The 19571-nt window shown below is 48.7% G+C and overlaps 1 protein-coding gene across 1 annotated transcript; it reads right to left on the reverse strand.

The window, feature by feature from the left end:
- Window positions 1-1776: 1776 nt before the first annotated feature.
- LOC149365710 (uncharacterized) lies at window positions 1777-15785 on the reverse strand. The gene is made up of 2 exons (XM_089569137.1): window positions 14831-15785; window positions 1777-1790 (listed from the first exon to the last, which is right to left on the reverse strand). Exons 1-2 carry the CDS (start codon window positions 15783-15785, stop codon window positions 1777-1779), a joined length of 969 nt encoding a protein of 322 aa, XP_089425263.1.
- Window positions 15786-19571: the final 3786 nt, after the last annotated feature.

A 19571-nucleotide genomic window follows, 5' to 3' on the forward strand; every position in this document is an offset into this window, starting at 1 on the left:
TATTCTAAAAAAAAATTTTTTTTTTTCTTTTTCAGCGAGAGAGCTACCGGGCGCTCCGTGTTAGAAGGAGCACAGGGAACGCTGTGAGTAGCGAGACGGGAGGCGGCCAGGCCGCCATATATTTCGCATCGGCTCCTGGACAATGCAGACCACTGGGAGGCCAGATCTGCGAATTTCCGCTACCTATCGCCGAAATTCACTAATTGTGCAAGGATCGATTCGCCCCAGACCTCAGCGTGAGCACAAAATGTTTTCTTATGCTAGAGCAAACGAAACAGAGCAGCAGAAGCGATTTCAGTAGAAAAGTGACGTGAAAGCAAAAGTCCACTTATTTTGCGGACATCAGCTAGAGGACTACCACGGTGCGTATAGCTCTGACTTCCCGCATTCCCCGGAATGGAGAAAAAATGAGCCTTTTACTATACAAATTTACTACACAAACAGTGCCAGTACAAAAAGATGGGAGGGGGGGGAGGGGTAGTGCAATATCCACATTCGATCGCTTATTTTCTAGACAGATGCTGCCGCACGCTCACATCCGTGTTCACAAGACAGCAGGGAATTAGAACTGTTGGAATTAACACAATTTCGTGCTGGTCACTAACGATATCACAAAAGCAGGAACGTTGCCTCGTGTGGCAACAAAATGCAGTTCCAATGAATGGACGGAAATGCTATGCTAAGGCCACAGTAGGGAGAAACCCGACGCGATTGTAATGAGTACTTATTAGCTCTTGCCAGCTATGTCCCGCAGTCTCCAGTCGAAGTTCCGCAGCCAGTGTTTCCTTTTCGTTTTTCGAACCTTGGTGGTGGTAGTAGTTTATTTGACAATAAAAAGTGAACGAAAAGAATGTTGCCGGCTGCGGCCCTAAGCGCTTTCGGGATTTTTGTTATCATACACGGATGCGCGGGCGGAAAAAAAGAAAATCAGCATTATTTGCAACGTACCTCAACGTCACAGACTACCTCTCCGCAGCTACTGACCCAACGACTTGAACGCAATATGTTTGTACCATTCTGATATGCCTTATTCTGCCCATTTTCTCTTATTTACTGTTACCATATCAGCTGTCTCTTAGAATTCTACATAGCACTGGCAGTGTGTGAGTAAACAATAAAAACACTCGCCATGCTTCGAAATCTCGGGTTGATGTTTCACTGCTGGTGTTTTTCCTGGAATTGCGAAATAAACGTTTGTATGGTGAACGGGAATCAATAGCACACAAGCTACGCGCCACGCGCCTTTGACCGCAGAAAAGGCTGTGACAACACACATGGCAACAACCCTTTGAAACCAAGAGGTCATCTACTATTCCGCTGCATCCATTTCGACATCATCCATAGTTTTACGAAGGTCATAGCCCATAGATGTCTTGTGGCCCTTTGTTATGGATGCCAGTGGAACCTACGAAGCTTTATTTTGTAATATTGCTTGCCGTGGCTGCCGCTGCTAGTGACATGGAGGAGGCTTTTGCCCTGTAGTGGGCGTAGTCATGCAGGCTGATGATTATTACGACCTGGCTCAGAGAACAGCTATGGTCGTAGCTCTCCTGGTCTAAGCCTTCGCCCCTCCCCCGTTTGGAGAGCGAAAGCTGTTTGCTCAACAAAATGATTTCTATCATCATCATCCCTCCTGCTAAGTTTCTTGGTCAATTTTTTTTTTTCTGCTTTTGCCGATTTCACAGCCGCTTTTCTTGTTCCAGGGCCACTTTCCTGCTGCTGAAAGCAAAAAAAAAATATAGAAGAATTGCGCGTTCTTGGAGAGAAGCGGCGAAGTTAAGCCAAAATGCCTGGAAAACAGGAACGCACCACAGCACCTCTTGTCCGCACCCGCATGCTGAACACTGTGCAAACTGCCCATTCTGATAAATTAAAAAAATAATCAAACGGGGGATACGTGGGGTGACGTTACAATACGAGGAATTGTGGGGCATATTCGGGTGAAAAGGCATTTCAGGAAAGAAATAAGCCATAACATAAATTTTGCCCATGTTATTGTAAGTTTAATTTATATCTTCGCACTTTTATTTAAGGAAAAATGAATTGTGTAATCTACATACATTCGGAAAGAGTGACCAGCTCGAACAACATGCAAGCTATTGGGCCTGGGAATATGCATCGGAAAGGGATCAAGGAGGGGGGGGGGGGCGGGGGGGGGGGGGGGCGGGTAGTACACTTGGCGCTTAACTTTTAACTGAAGGGCCTCAGAAGGCGCACTGGATAGCTGTTCGCATTCGAAATCTGTGCTTTTTCTCCATTCTAGACGGTAGGCAGCAATGATAAGAAACCTTGCAGATGATATAGTTCAGTGGCGGCATTAATAAAGATGAAAGCTCTCGACCCTGAGCTGCCCTAGATACTGTGTCTATGTGTGTCAAACTTAGACAAGATTGCAACGAACTGCCGTAAACTAACATAACACAAAAGGACGCTCAACATCTTGCCTAACAAAAACAGTCATACCGACTAAAGTGGAATGGAGGCTGGAGACACTGATTCATCAGTATAAGATATGGGAGACGACATGTTTAAGATCAATCATGTTAGCTGTTCTAGTTAAGATCACCTCAATCTCATGACCCAGTTAAACTCTCTCGGCACATAGCAAAAAAAAAAAAAACTTGGGAAAATACAGACGTCAACTTTCCTTTGTACAGCCTTCGATTCATATAACCAGGGTTCGCTGTTTCTCAGATAAAAGGTCACGTCACCAATTTTTCTCTGATTTCTTTTGGATACAAGCTTAATTTAACAGAAAAAGTGCGACGAGAGCTTAAGTGACATTCTGCTAACAGCATGATGTGCCTCGCAAGTTACGTAGCAGGGTCGAGTAAATAAGAAAAAGTAATTTTCACATTTGTATTACATGATGGGAACAGTTGCGCGAAATTTACGCACTTTTGAAGTTTCGTGAATCTCTCGTGTGTTGTTCGCGTTTGTAACGACCGGTAACTGTTTCTCTGAAATGAGAAAGAAAAAACTTTAGTCCAAAAAAAAAAAGTTAATCTACTCGCTACAAAACCACTAATCTCTAACAAAGTGGAAACACTGACATTCCTGGAAGTTGTTGACCCGAAAGTCGCCTTTACGGTTCATTTGGTTCGGCCCTCATGATTTCCTGCCAACAGCATTTCCGAAATTTTATTTGTGTAAACCACTACTACCAATGGATCCGCTGTCCCTGCTACCACCTCGATAAGGTCTGAGCATTCGTACACAGGCTTCGGGGAACAATAATTTTGCTCGCGCGAGATCGTGTCCGTCGCTGAAGGAAAAGTACGGGGACTGCTACGCAGCCATATTTTAATGTAGGAGGCACTCCCTTCCGAGGAAATGCCTGCAATAAGCTTCACGGGATTTTCTTGTTTCTCGAACTGGACGAAATGCTTAGCCGATCACTCAGTGGACGGACGGGTATGAAAGGGGGGGTGGACACTTTTGGGAATCTCGATGGCAAAAATCACAGAATTTTAAGGCTTTCTTTCATTGTAGGCCATGATAGAGAAACAAAGCAGCCTTCCTCATTCTGATACGCCGCCCGCGTGTCGCCGCCATGGCTTCCTGGAAAGCGCGGCCGATCCGATCACTTCCAAGACGGCGTCCATGTAATGGAAATACAGGAGGATTCATTAATTTTCTTCGGACACAGTGCACTGAACAGCGCAAATTTTATTCGTTTTAGCGATAGAGACAATGAACCGCCAAATGTGCAGCGCCAATAATGGAAGCCTTTATTTGCACCCGTATTTCCGCAGACAGTGGAACCGATCAATACATTCGTACCTTTTTTTTTGCTACTCACAGGGCACGCAAACTGCCGCATTTGGTGTTGCTTCGATGACTGCCCATGGGAGGTAACAATTGGTCCAGGAATAAAAAGCATCGCTTACAACTTTTTCATAAGCTTACGAGCAGTTGTGTATACCTGTTTCTTTCCGGAAAGACGGCAACTCAGATTTACAAAGATTTGCAAGTCACGTGTATAGGTCACCCGAAAGCGAAGAGACCAAATGTGTCTGTAATTCTAAGCCAGCCCGAAAAGTAAGGAGAACCTGTATCGAAATTGGCTGTGTTTAGATTGCTGCGTTGGGTTGGGCACCGACAGCAGCCCGATCGGCTTCTTCACTGCTCGCATCCGAACCGGGCGCTGATAACGCGACGATGATGGGAGCGAAATCAAAGCGTTGCAAACCAGGGAGATAACTGCGCTCGCTTCACCCACCCGGGCCGCAGCCGGCGCCGCCAGCGAAAGCGCCCTGAAAAAGTTGAGATCGGTCGAAAGGGTGAATGTGGCGCTCGAGTGGCAAAGCCGAAAAAATAAACGTAAAAGAAAACAGGAGCAAAACTCTCGCCAACCGGATGAGCGCGTGTGTCACTTATGGCGACAGGCAGAGTAAACTAAATTTTGCCACGCGCTCCGCTGTTCTCATTTCATTTGACGCTGATAGCATGTATACTATAAAAAGGAATGCGCCTATATGGGAGTAAAATAGTAAGCTGTCCTCTTGCGCACTCCCTTTTGCAAAAGGGTGTCCGCTAGAAGACACCTTGTTTCTTTTTTGCTCCTTTCTGTTACGAGTGCATATACGAGCTGTGCGTAACTACTCGTATTTTCCCTCTACGAGACAGAGCTCCAGTTATTTCACATGCATTGTTTCTTCCTGGTTAACGCGATACCCGACGGTAATAAACAAGGCAGGCTAAGAAGTGGAAACCGGCAATTGCACCCAGATTTATATGCTGATGAGTCGTTTGTTGCTTCTACGAGTGCTGCCGTCTATAACAGTACGTGTCTGCTTTTTATCAATGCGAAAGCATTATATGACCCACTAGCAGAACAGCCGGCCGTCGTCCGTCGCCATATATAAATATATATATATATATATATAAGATAAAGTCACCAGAACTTGAAAAACAAGATTTCATTCACGACGTTTCGGCTGGAGGAACAGCCTTTTTCAAGTGTATGACAGTATTTCAAACAAGCAGCTTTTATAGCATCCAATATGCACAGAAAAATGTGTCAAAAAAAACACAAACAGTGGTGATGGGAGAGGTTTAGAAAAAATAATAAAAATAAAAATAAAAAAAAAATTAAAAAATATTGGTTACAACTTGAAACGACGGCAGGTGTTCGGAGGGAGGTAACGACAGAAAAGTCGATGACAAGCGCGAACCTCTACAGCCTACAGCTGCCACAGGGTTGTGACAAAAAAAAAACACCTTTACTGCACAAGACTTTAGAAAATGGCACTCAAGACGCATTGTGGCGACACGCGCGAAGCGCCTGGCAGCCGCACGGCGAGAAGGCAACATTCCAGGAGAAATTCCTAGGCATGGGGCTCCGCAGGAATGTCAAAAAAAAAGAAAAAAAAAGCGCTACTACACAAGCTCGGGTGCTTAAGATATTAGATAGCAATTGCCGCGGCCGACAACACTGGTGGTGGTGGTAGTGGTTTATTTAAAAAAAAAAGTGAAGCAAAACAGTGTTGCCGGCCGCGGCAATTGCTATCTAATATCTTAAGCACCCGAGCTGCAGCCGGCGGAAACGAAAGGGAAAGGGAGAGGATATTGAGGAGAAGTATAGACGGGAGCGACAGCAAGAAAGGACAGGGGAGAGCTTTGTACACTATTTACAAAATACAAAAGTAATCAAGTTCGCGCCGCCCGCGCGATAATGTCCAAGCATTGTCCGAAAATAAGTGCGCGCGAGCGGCCACTGCGCACAATCACTCACACAAGAAGTAAACTGTATGTACATAGCCGCGCGCACGTAGCGTCCCGTCTCGGACTAATCGCGCGCGCGGCACACTGCACTAGCGGCCGGGGTGGGGCGCCCGGCCGCGTATACCGTCCGAGGTAGCACCCACGGAGCGTTCGTGTCACGCGTGCACTACCTGGCGTAGAGCAAGCGGGGAGTCAAGTCCGCCTGCTCGATGAACGCACAGAGGCTCACCATTGTTCTGTCACGGGTGCGCGCACTGCCGCGCGGCCACAGGAGCGCTTCGAGACTGTCCGGGATGATTCCCAGCGCCCTGTAGGCCGCGAGCATCTCGCGACGCGGCACTGCAAGCGGTACAGCGAAGGAGCATGTGCTCCAATGTCGCCGACAACACTCTTTTGCTTCACTTTTTATTTATTTTTTTTTAAAATAAACCACTACCACCACCACCACTCAGAGAAGGGTTGTGGCAGCACAACACTATACAAGATAGGTCATTAGGAAAAAACACAAGTTTATAATGACTAATAAATCCTTACACAACCACTCAATACACAAAAAAAGGAGAATCCTTACACAACCACTCAATACACAACAAAAGAAAAAGACGCAAGGTTAACAACAAACACACACACACAACACCAGAAACGAACTGCAGGGAGAAAAAGTTCCTTCGGGACGGGGTTCCTCCACCAACCCCTCCGTCAGGTGTAAAAATTTCTCCACTCCCTGCAATGTACAGTCCAATCTCTGCACCAGATATACAAGTCAGTTCACCTCCTTCAGGCTCCCGCCACTCAACTCTAACATCTGCCAAGCCCATACCTAACAATGTAGTAAATCGTTCCTCGGTTACTTTATCACATGATCTATTCATGGTACTGTCAAAGGGCCTTAACTTCTGCCCCACCAGCGGCACATTTAATGAATTTCAGCTTTATAAAGATATAGAAAATTTCTCCCGGAACCTTAGACTGAGAGAATACTACTACGATCGCCCCCAGAAATCTGATCCTGGTCCAAAACTCCCATCTATCACCCATTGGACACCACCTCCGCGGCGCGATAAGTGTCTGGATCTATATATAAAGGCGGTGCAAAAGATATCCTTGCGGAATTTCAAAAACGGCGCTCTTATCTCTCTAATCTTACATTGTCGGAACGCAACGCATTGCAGGTTCTCAGCAGCCGATCTGACATTGTCATAAAACCAGCGGATAAAGGTGGAGCCACCGTAGTTATGAATCAAAAGGACTACCTTGACGAGGTCCAAAGGCAACTAAGCGAATCCTCATTTTACAAGGCTCTCCCTATTGACCCCACGCCAGAGTACAACAAGAAGGTAATATATTCTAAGTCTCTCAAAAAAGAAGCAAATTGATGACAGGATCACACAAGCCCTAATTCCATTACATTAGAGCTCATGACGTTTTTATCTTCTTCCAAAAATTCATAAAGAAAACAATCCAGGAAGACCAATCGTCTCTGGCATTGGAACGGTTACTGAAAACATCTCGAGTTTTGTCGGCAGCCTCATCAGAGATATCCCTCCTATGTTAAGGACACCACCCATTTTTTGAGCGAAATTCTTCACTAGTACTTCCAAATGATTCCCTTCTAGTAACCCTGGACGTCGCTTGATTATGCACCAACATATTGCATGCTGATGGCATCAAAGCGGTCGTCTCTGCTTATGAGCACTTGGAATCCAAACAACCGGTTGACGGCAACACGCTTGCAGAGCTTTTAAAACTTATACTCGAGTTAAATAACTTTGAGTTTAATGGCCAGCACTACGTACAAATAAGCGGCACATCAATGGGAACAAAAATTGGACCAAAATACGCTAATATATTCATGGCCGCACTTGAGACAGAATTCCTCAATAGTTCTCCATACAAACCGATATTTTACAGAAGGTTCATAGATGACATATTCATGATCTGGACACACGGGGAGGAAATGCTAACGAAGTTTATTTCCAACTTCAGCAACGCTCACACTGGCATCTCGTTTTCATCTTCATATTCAGCTTCGTCATTGAATTTTCTTGATGTCCAGGTGACTCACGGGAAACAAACTTGAGACAACGGTTTATAGAAAACCCACCGACCGACATCAGTTCTTGCACTTCGAGAGCAGTCACACCCGGCATTGCAAAACCTCCATCGCGTACAGTCAGTCCCTACGTTTCCGGAGGATTTGCTCTAAAGATGACGACTTTGAATCAAACTGCGAGCAACTCCGGGCAGACCTAGCACGACAGAAACACCCATTTTCAGTTATCAACGATTCAGTCAAGAAAGCTTCAAGGCATGACCGGCGCGAACTCATAAATGGCAAGAAGCAGCCACGCCCGAACTCTCAAGTCAATCTTGTCCTTACACATTCAGCGTCAATCCCCAATGTTAATGCAGTTCTTAAGAAACACCACAACATCCTTCAACAGAGTGAAAGGATGAAATAAGTGATCCCCGCGCCGCCACGCGTTGTGCAAGCAATATCCGTGATATCATATTATCATCTACAATCGGGAACCGTAGCTTCAGAGGATCTGCGCCATGCAATAAACCTTGGTGCAAACTCTGTCCGATGATGGAAACAACTACTAGGGCCAAAAGCACAGCGTCATCTTTCTCATTCCAGATAAAAGGCAACTTCTCATGCGACAGCGCTAATGTTGTCTACCTCCTGGAATGTGGCACCTGTAAAGCTCAGTACGTGGGACAAACAGTTACACCGTTCAGAATTCCCATCAACATTCACAGATCACATGTGCGGACGCAGCCAAATCTCCCACTTTCAAAGCACATAAACAACCTCGGGCATCCATTCGATAACATTAAAGCTATTGTACCTCAATCGGGGTTCAAAACGCATTATGAGCGCGAGAGCTGTCAATCATACCTGATTCTCAAATTTAACGCATTCTCAAGCGGCATCAACGAAACAGTAGGCAGGCTGTCATGCTTACGCCCCTAGAGTACCAAATAATTATCCAAAACATGTTGATGGCAGAGACTGACAGAACGGGCGTCAGAAAGCATAGCAAGCAATTCTTTCTTCTTCTTTGTTTCATGTCACATGCGTTCCCACGTATTTAGTGTTTTTTGTTTTGTTTTTTTTTTTAAGTATTTTTGTATTGTATTGTCATGCCTTGTAATGCATTGTCACGCATTTCTCTTCTGCGCGCGCTCACGCACAGTGAAGAATTACATTTGCCTCAACACAGTACATTGTACTTGCCACTGACTGCAGTTCGTTTCTGGTGTTGTGTGTGTGTGTTTGTTGTTAACCTTGCGTCTTTTTCTTTTGTTGTGTATTGAGTGGTTGTGTAAGGATTCAATAGTCATTAGAAACTTGTGTTTGTTCCTAATGACCTATCTTGTATAGTGTTGTGCTGCCACAACCCTTCTCTGAGTGGGATTTTGCATATTCTAGTGTAGTAGCGTTCTTTTTCTCTTCTTTTTTTTGACATTCCTGCGGATCCCCATGCCTAGACCTTTCTCCTGGAATGTCGCCTTCTCGCTGTGCGGCTGCCAGGCGCTTCGCCGGTGTCGCCACAATGCGTCTTGAGTGCCATTTTGTAAAGTCTTGTGCAGTAAAGGTTTTTTTTTGTCACAACCCTGTGGCAGCTGTACCCTGTAGACGGTAGCGCTTGTCATCGACTTTTCTGTCGTTACTTCCCTCCGAACACCTGCCGCCGTTTCAAGTTGTAACCAACATTTTTTATTTTTTTTTATTTTTATTATTATTTTTTCTAAACCTCTCCCCTCACCACTGATTTTGTTTTTGTTTTGACACTTTTCTGTGCCTCGCGGATGCTATAAAAGTTGCTTGTTTCAAATACTGTAATACACTCGAAAAAGGCTGGTCCTCCAGCTGAAACGTCGTGAATTAAATCGTGTTATGTTTTTCCAAGTTCTGGTGACTTGATATTATATTAATCAATCAGCTGCCAACAAATAATTACATATATATATATATATATATATATATATATATATATATTGGCAGCTGATTGATTAATATAAGATAAAGTCACCATTATCCCCTGTACGGTGCCGTTCTGACGACTGCGTTGTATATCTGCCTATTCAAAATGCGGAAGATCACCGTGTGCTGAAGGTGGTGCCGAGTCTGGCAAATGTCACTAAACACGTCTAAGTGCTCAAAAATGACATTTACGCGTAAAAAGTGCGCTCTTAATTACACATACATAATTAACGGTGCAGCAGTCTTTCCCGTAAACGAATACAAATACTTGGGGGTTGTATTCAATAGTAACTTGAGTTGGAGTTCCCACATCGGGCATATAGTTTCAAAGGCGTCCAACAGGCTTTGGCTGCTAATAAATCGTCTAAGGAACTGCACATCTAAAACTAAATTAGCAGCTTACATTGCACTCGTACGGCCATTACTGGAATACGCAGATGTGGTTTGGGATTCGCACACCCAAGTAGATGTACAGCGCATTGAAGGCGTTCAAAGGAAGGCGCTTAGATTTATATACAACGCATATGGAAGGCACGTTTCGGTTACTAATCTATTGAGGCAATCTGAACTGCAGACACTTCAATCTCGTCGCAAGTCGCACCGTCTAAAAATGTTGCATGGGATTTTTAATAATTTAACAAACATTCATCTGAGACCTACATGGCATACCACACTTCACGACCAACGCGCAATAAACACAATTTGACAATCATGATGCCACGGTGCCGAACGAAAGCGTATCAGTTTTCTTTTTTTCCAAGAACGACACTGGAATGGAACGGGCTTCCATTTCACGTGGTCCGTTTGACAAATCAGAAGTGTTCTTTATCTGCTGTCATATCGTCTTTTTAAGCGCAGTGTGTTCATTCATGCTCTTTTGTTTGCTTTTTTTTGTATTTTTAGGTAACCGAGTGCATTTAATCTTTCTCTTTGTCTTTCTATGAAACCCTGTGTGTTAGCTTTTGCTTCTTTATTCGCATTTTTACTTGTTTTGTTTTGTCGCGATGTACGATATATCCTTGTACCGCTCCTGCCTTGGCCACCAAATGGAGGCTGTCAGTATTGAATAAATAAATAAAAATAAAAAGGCTGGTCCTCCATCCGAAACGTCGTGAATTAAATCTTGTTATGTTTTTCAATTTCTGGTGACTTCATCTTATATATATTGTTACAGGTTCTATTTACAAAATACTATGTACAAGGCAGATCGAGAAGAGCTTGGTGCGCCGGCGGCAGGATACTGGACTTTCTCTTCTTCCAGCCGCCGCACGTCTTCTTTGTTCCTCAGCGCCCATGCGCAGCACGTGACATTTCCCCGTTCGCAGACGAAGCCCTCTGGGCCACTGAATCAATCGGGATGCCGAGAGTGGAATGGCTTCAGCCGTGCGACATGCACGACCTGGGTTGTCCTTGAGCGGCGTCCTTGCGTTGATTGGGGAGAGATGACATAGTTGAGGTCATTGAGGCGAGCAACAACGATGAACGGGCCTGTGTAGTGGGATAGCAGCTTTTCTGACAAACCACGCTTGCGTAGGGGCGTCCACAACCATACAACGTCACCGGGCAGGTAGGAGACATCCTTGCGCCGGCGGTCATAACGCTGCTTAGAGCGATGCTGTGATGCCAAGGTGCGTATCCGGGCAATCCGACGGGCTTCTTCAGCGCGACATAGAGTGTTGGCAATAGAAGGCTCGGTGTCGAGAGAGAAAGGTAAGATGCTGTCGAGGGAGCTTCGAGGCGGACGGGCATAAAGGAGGAAGAATGGGCTGTACCCAGTTATTTCATGCCTCGACGTGTTATAGGCGTATGTAATGAAGGGAAGCACGTCGTCCCAGTTCTTATGGCGGGAATCGACATACATGGCCAGCATGGTCGTGAGTGTCCGATTGGTACGTTCAACCAGTCCATTAGTCTGGGGGTGGTACGGCGTAGAGTGGCGAAAATGGCATGAACTAAGACGCAGAAGCTCTTCCACAACGTCTGCCGTAAACTGGCGACCGCGGTCACTGATAACAACTCGAGGAGGTCCATGCCGGAGGATGACAGCACGAAGAAGGAAGAGCGAGACCTCAGCAGCGGTGGCGCAAGGTAGGGCGGTGGTCTCACAGTAACGGGTGAGGTAATCAACGCACACTATAATCCAGCGGTTACCGTTGGACGAGCGGGGAAACGGGCCGAGCAGATCGAGTCCAACTTGTTCATATGGCGTGCTTGGAGGTGGCACAGGATGCAGGCGTCCAGGCGAAGAAGTCGTGGGAAGCTTGAACCGCTGACACTGCACGCAGGTGGCCACGTAGCGCTGAACCATATGACGCATTTTTGGCCAGTAAAAACGTTCTTTGATGCGGTTAAGGGTCCTGGCAAACCCCAAGTGTCCAGCCGTGACGTCATCGTGCATTGCCTGCAGAACAGAGGAGTACAGAGTAGCCGGAACGACGAGGAGAAAGCGCGCACCTCCAGGCGAGTAATTCGTTCTATAGAGTAAACCGTCGCGAATGCAGAAAGGGCTTGCGGATGTCGGGTCACGGGCTTCGGCAAAAAGCGGCGCCAAGTGCTGATCCTTGCGTTGTTCCGTCTGGAAAGTGCCAAGATCTGGAAACTCTTGGGAAACGGCAGCGAGATAGTCGTCGAAGTTTTCATCATCGGAAGTAGTAACCGTGAGCGGCAGCCGCGAGAGGCAATCTGCGTCGGCGTGTTGGCGGCCACTTTTGTAAGACACTTTGAAGTTAAACTCTTGGAGGCGTAACGCCCAGCGGGCCAACCGACCGCAGGGGTCGCGTAGATTGACCAGCCAGCACAGAGAATGGTGGTCTGTGACGACTGTAAAAGCACGTCCATAAAGGTACGAACGAAACCGTTGTACGCCGAAAACAACGGCGAGACACTCTTGCTCTGTTAGTGTAATTGCGTTCCGACTTGCTGAGGGTGCGACTTGCATAAGCGACAACGTGTTGATTGCCCTCATGGCGTTGGATAAGCACAGCACCCACGCCGATGCCGCTGGCGTCAGTGTGGAGTTCAGTCGGTGCTGTCGGGCAGAAATGACGTAATATTGGCCGCGAGGTGAGGAGAAACTTGAGCTGCCGAAACGCGGAGTCGCATTCGGGAGTCCAGTGGAAAGGGGTGTCTTTCTGCAGGAGACTTGTAAGCGGGTAGGCTAAATCAGAAAACTTGGGAACGAAACGCCGAAAATATGAGCAAAGTCCTAGGAAACTCCTGAGCTCTTTCACTGATTTGGTTTCTTTGACACTGCTTACAGCTTCAACCTTCTGCGGGTCGGGTCTGACGCCATCCTTGTCAACGAGATGACCAAGCACAGTAATTTGGCGCTCACCGAAGCGACACTTCTTCGAGTTCAGCACGAGGCCCGCTCTCTCTATGCAGTCTAGGACAATGGCTAAGCGGCTGTTATGTTCGGCGAAGGTCCTACCAAAAATGACAACATCGTCCAGATAACACATGCAAACTTGCCACTTCAGGCCACGTAAAAGCGTATCCATAAATCGTTCAAAAGTGGCAGGAGCGTTGCAAAGGCCGAAAGGCATAACATTAAATTCATACAACCCGTCAGGTGTCACGAATGCTGTCTTCTCTTTGTCTTGCGGGTGCATCGGGATCTGCCAGTACCCGGACCGTAGATCCACCGAGGAAAAGTAGGAGGCTGAGTGGAGGCAGTCAATGGCATCATCAACGCGCGGGAGCGGGTAAACATCCTTCTTTGTGACAGTGTTAAGCCGGCGGTAGTCGACACAAAATCGCCAAGTGCCATCTTTCTTTTTGACAAGGATCACTGGAGCAGCCCACGGGCTTGAGGATTCCTGAATGATGCCGCGGTGCAACATGTCACGGACTTGTTCATCAATTATCTGACGTTCGGAAGGCGAGACGCGGTATGGCTTCTGTCGAATCGGCTGTGCAGATCCAGTATTGATCATGTGATGGGTACGGGAAGCTGGAATCGGCGGTGGTTGGTCGCGACCAAAGTCAAACACGTCAGCATGCTTCATAAGAACGGCCACTAGTACCTGGCGGTCGCTAGTGGGTAGGGATTTGTTGACCATGGCTAGGAATTGAGAGTCGCTCAGATCGCGGCGTCTAGTTGGACGAGACACGTTGTCAGTGATCGCGGCAACTGGTACAGAAAAACGTTCTTCAAAGCCAGCAAGTTTTAAACCACATGGCAATACTGCAGGTTCGTTGGAGTGATTGACAGTCCAAAGAGTGGCATGGCCCTTGGTCACATGGACGACGCTGCGGGGTACTAGCACACTTTTCTTTGCACAGTTAAGGGAACAAGGTTCCACCACAGCATCGAAGGCATCAGAAATCGTGCTCGAGGACACAACGGGAACGAATATGGCAGACATTGCTGGAACGACGGTATCTTCAGAGACAGAAAACACTTGGGTAACCACTGGCGAGTCTTCTATGAGAGCTGACCGAAGGCCAGGACTTAACGATATGCCACCACTGCGGAAGTCGAGAGTAGCGCCGCACTGGTGCAAAAAGTCAATACCGAGGATGATGTCATGCGTAGAACGAGGGAGCACCGTGAATTCAGTTCGGAACATGTGGCCAGCGATCACTACATTCACAAAACAAATACCAATCGGAACCAATGATTCTCCCCCTACACCCCGGAATATAACAGCACGATCCCAAGCGAACATTATTTTACGACCCAGGCGGTTCTTGAAAGTTGAACTCATCACTGACACCGTGGCACCAGTGTCCACTAAGGCCATGACGCAAATACCGTCCACTAAAACTTCAAGGCGGTTCCTTAACATAACAACGGGCAGAGGAATTGGCACTATCGATGATCCGGCGACCGCACCTCCATCGGCCGCACACGCTAGTTTCCCGGGGACGGTGGGGAACGACGTTGGGGAGAAGGCGAGCGGCGAGAGCGGTGCGGAGGTGGAGTCAGACTTCGGTCAGAGGCGGGGGAGTCGTTCCGTGGTGGCGCGTAACTGGATGGGCGCTGAGACGATGTGAAGACACGGTCATGAACAGGCGCATTGAAACTGGGGCGAGGGTATGACCATTGGCGCTGGGAGCGGGAATACTGGCCCCGGCGACGGCAGAATCTAGAGATGTGACCGACCATACCACAGCGGTAACAAAGTGGTGGGTCGGGGGGGCACTCGGGATAACACTCCTCGTAGCCAGTGTCGAAACGACCATCGTACTCCGGCTGCCGCAGGTGGCGTTGCGGACGAGCTGGCGCCCTGGAGCCGGGGCGGGTGATCCGGGGAGCGTCGCTGTAATCAATGCGAGGAGCACTGGTAGGGGCCTGGCCAGACGAACTCCAAGGGGAGGAGCGGTAGGCGGGAGCCGCCTGCAGAGAACAGCTCTCATACGGGACCTCACTGCGGCGCGCAACATCTTGATGCCGGGAGAGTTCGTCACGCACGATTTGACGAATGACGTCAGGGAGAGTCGCCGCATTCACAGGCTCGTGGAAATCCACGCTGGCGACGGTGGTGACGTTAGGCAGGCGATCGAACTTGGGAGTAATTCGACGCAGTTTTAGAGCTTCAAAGGTGCGGCAGTGCTTGATGATATCCGTGGGCGAGTCTAAATTTTCTTTACTAATAAGAAAGCTGTAGACGTCCTCTGCGATGCCTTTGAGGAGATGACCAACGCGATCTTCGTCGGACATACTGGGATTAACGACTTTGCACAGCTTCAAGACCTCTTCTATGTAAGTCGTGCAGGTCTCTCCAGGCACTTGCGCTCTCTGAAGCAAAGACTGCTCAGCGCATTTTCGTTTGGCAACGGTATCCCCGAAGCAGCTGCGGAGCTCTTCCATGAAGCGGTCCCAACTCGTTATTGATGCCTCATGGTTTTCGAACCAAGTTAGCGCGGTGCCATCGAGAAAGAAGACGACATTGGCCAGCTGAAGAGTGGCATCCCAGCCGTTGTATTTGCTCACCCGCTTGTAATTGGTGAGCCAATCATTCACGTCTTCGCCAGCCTTCCCGGAAAACGTCCGCGGCTCACGGTAGTGCTGCCAAGCGGACGTTGCTGCGCCGGTCGGACGTGCGTCGGCTTCCTTGGGCATTTGCACGGGCAACGGTGGCAATCCGGCGATTCTTCGGCTGCAGCGGTTGCGAGAGGGGTCCGTGGTGATCGACCCAGCACCTGCACCACACTGTTACAGGTTCTATTTACAAAATACTATGTACAAGGCAGGTCGAGAAGAGCTTGGTGCGCCGGCGGCAGGATACTGGACTTTCTCTTCTTCCAGCCGCCGCACGTCTTCTTTGTTCCTCAGCGCCCATGCGCAGCACGTGACAATATATATATATATATATATTAAGCAAACCAGGGAAGGGGAATGAGGGGCTCGTTATAAATATGAGAGAAGGCAACAGCCAGAGAAACAAAGCGACACAGGGGATTTTTTTTTAAATTTAGTTATTTATTTTGTGCTGTTCGATTCAGAATATTACTGCACATGCTATCGCTTAAAGCTAATTGATTAGAAAAGCAGAAGAAAAACAACCACATGCCGCCGGTAGGATCCGAACCCACGACCTCCGAATTACGCGTCCGGTGCTCTACCGCTGAGCTACGGCGACGGCTGTCAAATCTTCTGCTTTCGGGGGTATTTGTGTTTACAAATAACCTAACCTGGAGAGTGTTCATCAGCGCCACGTCCTGAGTTACGGCTGATGTGACGTAGAACGTCATCGAACGGCGAGGGTGGAAGCTGTGTGAGAACCGTCTTATGCCTCCTATGGCATCAAGGCTGCCAGAACCGAGGCCCTCGCTAAGCAATTAAGCAAACCAGGGAAGGGCAATGAGGGGCTCGTTATAAATATGAGAGAAGCCAACAGCCAGAGAAACCAAGGGACACAGGGGACTTTTTTTTTAATTCAGTTACTTATTTTGTGCTGTTGTTCGATTTAGAATATTACTGAATATGCTATCGCTTTAAGCTAATTGATTAGAAAAGCAGGATAAAAAACAACCACATGCCGCCGGTGGGATCCGAACCCACAACCTCCGAATTACGCGTCCGGTGCTCTACCGCTGAGCTACGGCGACGGCTGTCAGAGTCTTCTGCTTTCGGGGGTATGTGACGTAGATCGTGGGTTCGGATCCCACCGGCGGCATGTGGTTCTTTTTTATTCTGCTTTTTTAATCAATTGGCTAAGCGATAGCATATTCAGCAATATTCTAAATCCAACAACAGCACAAAATAAATAACTAAATTAAAAAAAATCCCCTGTGTCCCTTGGTTTCTCTGGCTGTTGGCTTCATATATATATATATATATATATATATATATATATATATATATTGTAGTGAATTACAATTAACGCGCCTGAACTATTATGAATGCGCCTCAGGTTGCCTCGATGGCAGACGAAGAAGTTGACGACGAAGTGTGCCGGCGCGCGCGGCTCCAGCTCTCTGGCTGTGTAGACTGACTGTGATTTTGCTGCCGTCCGCTCAGCTGTTTGGCGAACTGTATAGCTGAGGTCACTAGTACGCGAACCCCCTTTCATTTGGTGGAGGTTGCGGTCGTCTGACGCCCTGGACCTTCGCAGCCGTCTTCTCCCGCCGCTCACAATGCCTAAGGACTCCGTGGCCAGTCCTGCACCACCCACCCCGACCGTTCTGTGCGCTGGAGCGCTGCGGCAGCGTGATCCCGCATTCTTCAGTGGCACCGGCGACGATGACGTCGAGGATTGGCTGGCATCGTACGAACGGGTGAGCACCCATAACAAGTGGGACGATGCACTCAAACTTAACAACGTCATCTTCTACCTTTCGGACGTTGCGAACCTATGGTTCAGAAACCAGGAATCCGACATCCCCACGTGGTCAGCTTTCAAGTCCAATTTTTCTGATGTATTTGGCAGGCCTGCGGTGCGCAAGCTGCGCGCGGAACAACGCCTGCGGAGTCGGGCGCAGCTGCCTGGTGAAAATTTCACCAGCTACATAGAGGACGTTGTGAACCTGTGCACACGAGTTGATGCCTCTATGTCTGAGCGCGCCAAGATTGAGAACATTTTGAAAGGAATCGACGACGATGCGGTCCAGATTCTTCTGGCACGCAATCCCACCACAGTCGCCGAAGTCATTACTCATTGCCAGAACTTTGACGAACTTCGGAAGCGACGCATCCTCACCCGTTCTCCGCTCTCGCAGCAGGAATCGCTTGCTTCCCTCACATCTGACACCGACCCGGCGCAACTGTCACCGCAGATAAAGCAGTTTGTTCGGGAGGAAGTCGCGCGTCAGCTCTCGTTGATGCCCTCCAGTCACGACGCTGCGACTCCTCTGGTGGCGCCATTGCAGGAGGTCATCCGCCATGAAGTTGCCGAGGCTATTCCTACTGCACATCCAGTCCCTTCGGTTGCTCCCTTAACCTACGCCGAGGCTCAGTATCCCCAACCATCTCCTATACCCGCCCGGATGACCTACGCAGAAGCAGCGGCGCGCTCCGTGCCCCTGACTGTTCCACCTCGTCAGCCCGTCCTGCGCCCCGCCCCGTCTCTACGACCAGCCCCGGTTTCTTCGCCGTCTCCTCAGCGGCTTTACAACCCTTGGCGCACATCGGATAACCAACCCATCTGTTCCTCCTGTGGGTACGCGGGACATGTCGCCCGCCACTGTCGCCGTCGCATGGTGGCATCGCCGACCATCTCAACCCCTGTGCATCCATCCCAGATGTTTTATTCGGCTTCTCCATCCTCGCCGCTAGACGCGTACGCCCCCGACCGTCGTGCTTACGAGACCCGACGTTCTCCATCACCGCGCCGTCGCTCACTGTCACCAATGCGCCGTCGCCCTCCCTCCGCTGAAGAGGGAAACTAAGATCCGCAGTTCCGGAGGCAAGAACTGCGCGCTGTTCGAAAAGCTCAAGGCCTCCGTTTTCCACACGCAACGTTCTTCAGGTCATCGTCGACGGACTGCCGGTACATGCGCTTATCGACACGGGTGCCTCAGTATCAGTGATTCACGAAAAACTCTGCCGCCGCTTGCGCAAAGTCACGACGCCATTTACGGGTCTCTCGCTCCGCACCGCTAGTGAACAGTGCATTGCCCCTCTCGCCTCGTGCACAGCGCGAGTCATCATTGAAGATATATTGTATTCAGTCGAATTGTTGGTGCTGTCCTCATGCTCACATGACATAATTCTCGGGTGGGACTTTCTGTCACACAACAACGCCGTCATCGATTGCGCCCGCGCTGAAGTTGAATTTTCCCCTTTGTTTGACGAGCTTACTACTGAAACCTCTGCCCCCTTGCCACTCAAGGTCACTATCGCTGAAGATGTTGAAGTAGCGCCGGGAGCATCTGCCCTTGTTTCCCTGTCGTGCCGTGCCGCGTCGGATGACACCGTTTTATTTACGCCGTCTTCTTCCTTTGTACGCCGGAAGAACCTGCCGCTACCTTCTGCTGTCCTCGATGTCCGGCGGGGTGTCACGAAGATGCTGCTCTACAATCCATCCTCGTGTGCCCTTACCCTGCTACCTGGTGAGTCCCCTGGCTGCATTCAACCTGTCTGCCTTCTCTCTGCCCTTAATGTCCACGAGGCAGCCAGCGGTCCCTCTCTAAACGCCATGCATTCCGAGCTCGCTACTGAACCTGAGCCTGACAAACTTTTCCGCGCCGCCATCGACGATACTCTTCCGTCCACCTACCGTCAGCAGCTTTCAGCCCTTCTCCACACTTTCCGCTTCGCTTTCGATGCAGCCCATCAGCCTTTAGGCCGTACATCAACCGTGGCTCATCGCAATGAGACCGGCTCCCACCCGCCTTTTCGGCAGCGCCCCTATCGCGTGTCTGCGGCTGAGCGTCAAGTGATAAGTGAGCACGTTGAAGACATGCT

Source organism: Amblyomma mixtum, chromosome 1 (genome assembly GCF_055824585.1).
Source record: "Amblyomma mixtum isolate Tamu chromosome 1, ASM5582458v1, whole genome shotgun sequence".
Classification (NCBI taxonomy): Eukaryota; Metazoa; Arthropoda; class Arachnida; order Ixodida; family Ixodidae; genus Amblyomma; species Amblyomma mixtum.

What these genes read in the sequence shown, in the direction of transcription:
- LOC149365710 (XM_089569137.1), bottom strand. Translation starts at nt 15,785, where the DNA reads ATGCCCAAGGAAGCCGACGCACGTCCGACCGGCGCAGCAACGTCCGCT.